The 10,000-nt window shown below is 36.6% G+C and overlaps 1 protein-coding gene across 4 annotated transcripts in view; it reads right to left on the bottom strand.

Moving 5' to 3' along the window:
• Nucleotides 1-10,000, bottom strand: part of scaper (S-phase cyclin A-associated protein in the ER) — a 213,899-nt gene that overhangs the window by 66,737 nt on the left and 137,162 nt on the right. For all 4 annotated transcript variants that reach the window (XM_087310256.1, XM_087310257.1, XM_087310258.1 and 1 more), the window contains 1 exon segment: nt 933-1,056. In XM_087310256.1, the coding sequence (XP_087166382.1) occupies nt 933-1,056 (124 nt within the window).

The following is a 10,000-nucleotide window of genomic DNA, read 5'->3' as shown; positions in this document are numbered from 1 at the left end:
AAATAAAAATTATTAAGTAAATAGGCTTGCACAAGAAATGTTTCACTTAAATGACAAATTTAGACTACAAAATGAAAAAACTGACTGAATCCTTTTAAACTGGCATAGGCTGTTTTTTTCCAATCGTTTTTTTTCTCCGTCAAAGATTAGCAGGCTACCTCAAATCAATCGCTTCACATAAAATATGTATATAATTAATGCTCCGCTGTAATTCTTATATCATAAACCTCTGTCAACATTTTTAATAGAAGTCATTATTTTAAAGATTATGTCTTGATCGTGTGGTTTTACCTCAGAGCTTGTGTGCTTTCATTTTCTCGCGGTTTATGTGCGCACTCTGACAAAGACAACGTACAAGTACAGCCTACTATAGCATATAAAAATTTTGTTGATTACATATGATATTGCATTCATTTGCATACATGTTAGCTGCAAAATAATAGTCTCAGTTTGGTGTAGAGTCATCTTTATAAACGAAGGTGTTTATGACGCGGATCCATGACAGAGGAAATCAGCATCAACACTAGATTGGCATCAACTCATCTGCGTCACACTGTGACCAGCAATATCCTTCTTTCATTTTGCTTCTTTAACAAAATACATCTGTAGGCAAGTGTGGTTGCACCTGTTACCGTCCCACGAGTCACATTTATGCAGCCAAACTTATTAAAAATAATTAAAAATAATATATTTGTTAACCGTTTAACTGATACCATTAATCAGTTAAAACGCCTCCTTTCAGTTAAATTAATCGGTTATTATGAGCAACCCTAGATATGAGCATGATAAAACAATAGGTATAGTGTTGTGTGAACTTTTATTTGACATGACAATGGCGTAGAGTGAGAAAAATGTGAATTCACGACACATACAAACCCCAAAAGCAAGCAGGATTGGACAGACTCGAGTAGGCTTGAGCCATTAATACTCACTGTTAACTGATGTAGAAGAAGGTCCATGAGAAAGGTAATTTTGTTGCTGTAGAGAACATAGGCACAGTTGTTGTGGCAGTGTGTGCAGGACAGGTAATACGTGTTCACGGCAGCGCACAGCGACCTGAACACAAAAAGAGAGAGGGGAGGATTACTTTTCAAAAGACGACGGCTTCTCCTGTTTTGAGCTTTCCGTCTAAATGATCGGGACACAAAGCAAGGCCCCATATAAACATTTCAGGATTACTGCAACTCGCAGTGGCCAATCAGATGAGCCGCGGTAATACAGTAAGGTTATCTGAGGAAACTGACACTTAAAGCTCAGAGTGTGAACATCACACGCAATCCAAGAAGCATGACAACACTTCAACACTACGCTCAAGGGAGTTTCTCTCAGGGACCGCTCCTTACGCAATGCTGACAAGAAAACATGAGATGTGATCTAATGAGGGATTGTGCACTTATAATAAAGAAGTACTCTTGTAATACATATTTTTAACATAATAGTTACGTCACAAACAATGGTTTAAGTACTGGTATGTAACAAATAAAGAACATAACACTACTATTTAATGGACACAAGCAGTGCAGATTGCCTAATGTATGCCACAGGGTTCGGTCCTCTACACATTCACTTTTATAAAATAATAAAAGCTCTATTTAAATAAATGTTTTAAACAAATTGTTAAAAATGTCTTGCATTTGCAGGATCATTGATTCACATAATCCTTTCATCATATAAATCAAAGCACAATATACACATCAGTGCATTAAACAATCTTTAACAAGCATTAAATATAAGATACAGGTTTCATTATGGTTTATACATCAGTGTAGATCAGGCCGGGGTGGGCAAACTCGGTCCTGGAGGGCCGGTGTCCTGCAGATTTTAGATCCAACCCTAATCAAACACACCTGAACAAGCTAATAAAGGTCTTACTAGGTATACTTGAATCACCCAGGCACGTGTGTTGAGGCAAGTTGGAGCTAAACCCTGCAGGGACACCGAACCTCCAGGACCGAGATTGGTTACGCCAAGTGTGTAGCAACATATGCAAATTACAATTAGATTTCACATACATAAAACATCATGATAGATTTAATAGATGCAAAAATAGTGCAAAAAAACACTGTTTACATTTTTTCAACCCAATCAGTAACACTTCAGGTAACAAATCATGGTATATTAACAAACCAACAACAAGTCACTAACAACAGTCACTCAAAAAACTACTAATTATCTGTTTATTTATAGTGAGTAAGGTAGTGGTTGGGTTTAGGTATTAGGCGGGATTAAGAATGTAAAATAAGATCCTACTTTATTACTACTAATTAAAAGTTAATGTCTTAATAATAGGCAGCTAATAAGCCAGTGAATTCTGACCTGAACTAAAGTGTTACCACCATATCATTCATATATCATACATCATGTGTGTGTGTGTGTTTGTGTGTGTGTGTTTGTGTGTGTGTGTGTGTGTGTGTGTGTGTGTTCATATACAGCCATATGGACACATATACAAATTATAGGTAACATTTGTATAGGTAAAATATATAACATACTGCACTAGGTAATATATTTACGTGACACATGTACATTTTTAATTCAAGTATTTGTAAAAAATGGTGACATTTTGACATGTATGACATACATATACACTAGGGTGTCATGTATTTGCATATATTTCCATATATCAGATTTTTATTTTGAGATCTGCGTTTTCATTGGTTTGGTCTTGTGGATTTGGCCACAGGTTCTCCTCCACATCACAGTGGAGTTTTCATTAGTCAAACATCTTGGAAGGAACCTTCGGTCAATGTGAATCTAGGCCTGACGTTGGCCTGATGGGATTGAGCTTTCTTACATATAGTAATGTCAAATATGAAAACATTGTCTGTAAAAGTGGTACATAGAAACCATATACTGTATATAGAACAGGGGTGGCCAACCTTGTTCCTGGAGAGCCACCTTCCTGCAGATTTCAGTTGCAACCCATATCAAACACACCTGCCTGTAATTATCACGTGGTGTTCAGGTCCTAATTAATTGGTTCAGGTGTGTTTGATATGGGTAGCAACTGAAATCTGCAGGAAGGTGGCTCTCCAGGAACAGGGTTGGCCACCCCTGATATAGAATAAGGATAGTCAACGGTTCGTAGCCACAAGTTCAAAAATTTGATGCTTTTTCCCGCTTTAACTGCTAAGCCAAGGTGGGAGTAAGTCACATATGTGCAAGAAACAAGCAAGTCTCGAGTCATAACCTTCAAGTCTCAAGCAAGCCAAGTCAATTTTTGTTGAACTCAAGTCAAGTCGAGTCACTGCTTATTTCAAGTCAAATCAAGTCAAGTTGTAGCTTGGTCTAGCAAGTCACTTTCAAGTCAATCAAATTTTGTCGATTTTTAAACTTTTGCAATTTCTTGTGCAATTTATATTTACATATTTACCTTTCAGTTTTGTATTGTACTGCAAAAAATATAACAAACGGTTATTTACTAAAAACAAGTTGTTTCAAGTCATTTATCTCAAGTCCAAGTCAAGTCCCAAGTCATGACAGTCAAGTCCAAGTCAAGTAGAGTTTTTTTTTTAGATATTTGTCAAGCAAGTCTCAAGTTCTAAATTTTGCAACTTAACCTCTTAAACCTCAGTGCTATTTTGGGATTTCTGCCTGGATTTTGCCTACCCAATATTAAAAGCTTCCCAAATCCACATTCAGAGGTGTGAATGCAAAAATTTGGTATCATTAAAAAAAAAACCTTTGAGTTTTCATAAAACACTATTGAATGTGTTTAAAATATCTGTATATGTTGTCTGTGTTAAAAAAAAGAGGCGCTTTTTGTATTTTTTTTATAAACTCAGATTTGAAAGTGTACCTTTTAGGTTCTGTGTGGTCTAGTGTGCTGTAATTAATTTTGGTGGTTCCTGCACATGTCTGTAAACATAGGAAAAAAGAAAAATGTCTCCACCATAATCTATGCAAAAGTTATTGCATTCCAGCTGATGAGAGGTGCTGTACAAGCCACATGGACCGATCATTGTTTTCATATTTCACTATTCTTTTGTTTGATCAAACATAATTCACTGTGTTTGGACCACGTCAGACATATAAAAGGATTACTTATGCACATCACTTAAAAAACAGAGGAGAAATGGCCCTGAAGCGCACAGCATAAGGTAAGACATGACAGCTGTCTGTGCTATCTGGGGCTGCTTATTGATCATAAATGTATTGTTTTCATTTCTGCGCCATGGAAACACCGCGATTCATTCAACAACTGTTTGATATGTGAATATAATTCAGTAAAAAGAATGCTAGAACTGTATGAGCACCGGCAAGAGCTTTCATTTGAGCTATAACTTGTACATGTGTCATATAAAAAAATATGAAAATGAACCATTGTAAAATACCTAGCGCGGGTCTCCAAAATACTGTGTATTTAAGTGTAAATAACTTGTGTACAGTAGAATAAAAACCAAAGTGATGCATATGTGCATAAAATATAGATTCTACACTTTCAAACGAAACCACTTAAGGGGGTCTGGTGCAATGCTAGCCCTTTAAATCTTAAAGCGAAAGCCGATGATGTCACGCACCCGGTACCGGGTCCGCAGAGTTTAACTGTTTTTTTAAGTCTGACTCGAGTCAAGTCATGTGACTCAAGTCCCCCTTCTCTGCTGCTTAGTAATGTTATATTCCAGGAAAACTTAAATTGTGTAGCGGACATCGGTCACCGTAACTCTTATTTCCTGGTTTTGTTCGGGAAATTATCCATTTACAAGTTAAGCACTGGTTGTGATTTTCCAAAATAAATGCGCATTTCATTTTCCTTTTTTGCAACACATTTTGAAAACAGTTGGAACAGTAATACTGTCCATACGATCTCAACTTTTTCTGATTTGGGGTTGTATTAAAATAAGTTAAAGCAACATAAAAATATCTGCTGTCTTGACTTTTAGTCACACATTTCTTTTTTTTACAGTGCAAGCAACTCAATTAGACGAAATGGAGAAGAACCGAATCAGCCAGTCCCCTCTTTAAATCTCTCTCCCCGACTGGTTTTCAGATAAGAGTCTAGCCGTCAGCGCCTTCAGGCCAGCGAGCCACAGTCTGTCAGGTATTTTCTCTGTATTTTGTCTGTTCCACACCGGCCCGAGAGGAGATTAATGCAGCTGATAACTGACCAGTCACTCCGCTCTTCCCCCAATCCACCCCCTTCTTCATTAGTTCATATTTTCTGACAACTGTATATTTTATCCCAAAGCAGAGTGGCGGGGCCCTATCTGGCGAATCCGACTCCTCTGTTTCAAACCAGGCCCGTGTTTACTTCCAGCCGTAAACATTTTGATATCCACCGCAACCTCCGCCATCTGTTCGGCATTTTCCCCATATTGGCACTGGCAATAAAAATAGCGCGAGCCTTGAAGGCCTCGGCCTGTCAATAGCTGACAGAAACAGCGGTGTATATTTTACCCACTGGCGGGCTGATCTGGGAGATAGCCGTGCGAATATTGACATAGCAGTGTAAAAGCGTCAGACATGCAGTATCAGAACACGAGGGAAAGAAAAAAACATTGGGTCCTGCTTGGGAAGCGTCCAAGTGTTCAGAGGTTTACGCTTTCGTTTTTATGTGCGCCGTTATTAATCGACAAAGTCCGAGCGGACGGTAAAAGCAATCGACGAGGGTGTCGAAAGAGGTCTCGTACAATTAATACACAGTCAACGGAGCATTGATTCTCCAAAGCGTGAAGTGTTTCTCTGGGATTGATGGAGGGATACCGGAGCTAAAGGAGAAGGAAAGGAAGGACGGATGGTCATGGGTGAGTGCAGTGATACGCCAGGCTCTGTTCAGTCAGGGACGAGAAACGTGAGATCTCCTCCAACCTGTGCTCTCTGGGCAGCGGACCAGGACTGCCTCAAACACACTGATTTCTTTTTCAAGCACAGCTTCAATTGGGCTTACTTTATTTTACACTCCAAGAATGATTGTTCAGACTACTTATTTAAAATAGGCTGAATCAACACTTTCTGATGTTTTTACTCAATTCTCAATCTACTTAAATTTCTAGAAACAAAGAAGTTAATTTAATTGATGTGTGTTGGGACAACATGAAGCAATTATATGGAACCCTGCATTTTTACAGTGTAATTCTGCACGATGTTGGAAGAAAAACTGACATTGCTCTATATTTCGTTTTTCAGAGATGTGGATACAGTTTCACCAGATGAATTGAATAGCTCCTATTTGGAAAGTATTTATTATTTTTGGATTGATTGGGATGATTTTGTAGAGCATTTGCATGAAATTTAATAAATCACAAGCATGGACAAAAAAAATTGAGCAAAAATACAAATTAAATACATTTTCTGGAGACTCCAAGGGACCTACAGTATCATACACGCGGCGCAATAAGGCGCAAGAGGTGTTGCTATTTTGAGACAAATTTTCCCATTTTCCGCCACATTGTTTAAGTAGCAAATTTGTGGACTCACGCGTGTTTCAGTCTAGATGTGTTAAGGCTAGATGTGCTATCTTGAGGAACTAAAACAGACCGCACAATAGTCCAGCGCAGAACGCGTTAGTTGTGCGCCTCGCTTAAACATTGCTTAATAGACGCAGGATGCACAGCAATACACAAATATCTTTACAAATGAAAAAGAATTAAAAGGCTGAAATATTACAAAAATAACTATTTTTACATAAACATCAAAACCACCGCCTTCATGCCTTCTTCATCTCAGGGGGCTTTTTCTGTTTATTCATGACATTTTGCTTTTGTATAATGTTATTAGTAGTAGTAGTAGTAGTATTATATGCATGTTTATATTTGTTTTATTAAAAACAAGCTTAGATTTTTCCATCTGTCAGGTGTTGGACCAAATGGGGCAAAACATGTGTATGTTTTATAACTAAAATAAATAACTCAGTTTTTATAACTCAATTTTTTGACCACACTTCGTAATTATTGTTTATTTATTCGTTTGCTGGAAAAATAGAACTAAATTCAGAAATAGTTCTTGAAACAAATCTTGCCCTTAACAAACTAAATTATTTATGTAGGCTAATGGATGTCTGTGCGTACAACACGTTTCCTTATCCACGAAAGAGAGTGAAAGTGAAAGTAAAGAAAGAGGAGGCTCATTCTTGTTAGTGAAGCGTTCAGTTTTTACACTTACAAAGTCCGCCATGTAAATAGCAAATGCGCCATGGCGCGACTCTTAAAGTCAATGGGAGATGAGATGCAAATTTCCCATACATTTTTAAGCTGTCCATAATCAGGTCCAATACGTAGTGGACATGGTAACCCCCATACTACGCTGATGGTTGTGTTTAGGGAAGAGGTAGGTGTAGATGTAATAACTGTGAGGGATAAATATCTACACTTACCCCAACTCTTAACCCAACCCTCAAAATTAATAATGTCTACACCTAGCCTAACCCTCATAGATAGTGATGTCTACACCTACCTCAACCCTAAATCCAGTCCTCACAGTTATTAATGTCTACATCTGCCCCAACCCTTAACCCAACCCCCACAGTTTAAATGTCTACACCTACCCCAAGCCTAAACCTAAATCAACGGTTTAGTTGGGGTAGGTGAAAACATTAATAACTATAAGGGTTGGGTTTAGGGTAGGGGTAATTTAATAATTAATGTAAATAATTCTAGTTTCTAGCAACAACTGCTCATGCATGTGCATCCACTAATTATTGGGCCTGATCCAGTATGTTATCGTGCTACAGGCTGCAGCGAGGACACTCGAAATTTTGGCCACACTGTAAAAAATATTCCTTAATTAAGTTTTCTGTATGCTTTTTTTATACTTATACTTTTGAATTGCCTTGTGTGATCTTAATTTTGATAATTTAAAGATCCAAACTTATATTTGACACAGAAAAAATAAATTAACAAAAAAATTAGTAGCACTTTAGTTTAAGTAACAATTTTCCTGTCTATTATTAAGATATTAACTGCTTATAGCACTTATTTTATACCCCAAATCCTAATCAATATCTAAACTGTACACGTCTACCTTTCTAACTATAAATAATCAGCTAATTAGAAGTTAATTGAGGTAAAAGTCTTAGTTAATGGTTTGTTAATAGAATGAGTTGTACATTAAAATCAAGTGATAAAAAAAATCCTTTCAAGAAATCAAAATTAAACTGTAGAACTGTAACAAAGGAAAAATCATATCTGCAAAATAAATATTTACAATCTGCTTACTAATATCTATTATTGCAGAGTTAACGCTTAACAAATAAACTATTTGCTAATGCTTAATAAAGGATTCATAGTGTGCAGCTATTATGTTACCGAATGAAAACTCTAAATTGTTTGCTTTAATCATGGAATTTGAGGTATCCATATTGTTTCTAGGCAGTTTTGAAAGGTGTCAGATGTCCTGGCGAGGATTGGATGACAGGCCTCAGTGTCACTTTGGCTTCTCAAATATAAACAGTGGATTGAAGGCTTAAGCACAAGATTATCACATTATTGTAGTGCTATACGCTGACTGGCACCTGAAATTCAGCTAACAAGCATGAAAAACATTTCCTTGCTAAGATATATAAGAGTTTGTTTACATAGTGTTACATTTACAATCCTTTTTTAGAGAAGTGTGCACAAAACACACAAGAAATTTTTGTGCTTTACAGAAGGTCAGAGTTACATACAAACATAAGAAAACAGAAAGAACAATTAAATAAGTGGGAAATAATGTAAACAATAAAATTATATATATGTTTATGATCACTGTTTATCTGCTTTGTATAAAAAAATAAACATACATGCTAAATGTTTTTTAAAAATAATTCCACAAAATCACTAAGGGCTCTATATTGACGGTCCATGCGCAAAACGGAAAGCGCAGGGCGCAAACGCATTCAGGGCGTGTCAGAATCCATATTTGCTAATTTAAGGATGGGAAAATCCGCTTTGCGCCGTGGCGCATGGTCTAAAAGGGTTGAGTTTATTTTCTTAATGAGTTTTAGGTGTGTTTCGAGAATAAACCAAACGAGTCTCATCTCCTATTCCCTTTAAGAGGCTTGCGTCGCGCCAAGAGTGCATTCGCTATTTACATGACGTAAAGTAAGTTGAAGTGAAAAAACTGAGCATTTCACAAGCAAACAGTTAACAGTTAACAAATTTTTTTTAACAGAAAACAGTTAAACAGAGCATCTACTGCACGAAAATGAGAGATAAATGATCTACTTTCACTTTCGCTCTTGGATAGGGAAACCTTTATGTACAGACATCAATTAGCCTATAAATAATTAATTTCGTTTGTTAAGCACAAAGATTTGTTTCAAAACTATTTCTAAATTTAGTTTTTATTTCCAGCAAACCAATAAATGAACAATAATAACAAAGAGTTATATCCTAAAACACATGCCATGCCCCATATGGTCTAAAACCTGACAGGTGGGCAAATCTAAGCTTGTTTTTAATAAAACAAATATAAATATGGATATAATAAATAATACTGCTAATAATAATAACATTATACAAAAGCAAATTGTTATGAATGAACTGAAAAAGCCTCCAGAGATGAAGAAGACATAAAAGCAGTGATTTTTCATATTTATGTAGGCTAGAAAATAATATGTTTTGTAATATTTTAATCCTTTATATTTATATTCTGTATCTATTCTTATTATATCCTATATATATCCTTAATATTAAAATTTTTTCCATATGTACTGTATTTCATCTTGTGTTAAGCAGTGTGTAAGCAATGCGCAACTCTGCGCTCGACTTTAGACCGGGTTTGTTTTGGTCTATTGAAAAATCTATTATAGTTTCACAAAATAGCAAAGCGCCAGCAATGTGCCTCAGACCGCCATCCTTTTTAGACCAGAATGCCTATGGGTGCACATATGAGCGCAAATGCATTTGCTATTTAAACAGCGTAGCGCAACGCCTCAAAACGACTCTTGCGCCAAGCTGAAACTAGCAAACAAGTATTGCGCCGCACCTTGCGCCACACTGCGCCGGGTGTATGATAGGGCCCTAAAAGTAGTGTTATTTAGTTTTGTCTTTATTCTTTAATGAAAACTTCAGCACATATTTGT

The sequence above is a fragment of the Danio rerio genome, chromosome 25 (assembly GCF_052040795.2).
Source record: "Danio rerio strain M-AB ecotype USA chromosome 25, GRCz13ab, whole genome shotgun sequence".
Lineage (NCBI taxonomy): Eukaryota > Metazoa > Chordata > Actinopteri > Cypriniformes > Danionidae > Danio > Danio rerio.
This window is presented reverse-complemented; position numbering and strand designations above follow the sequence as displayed.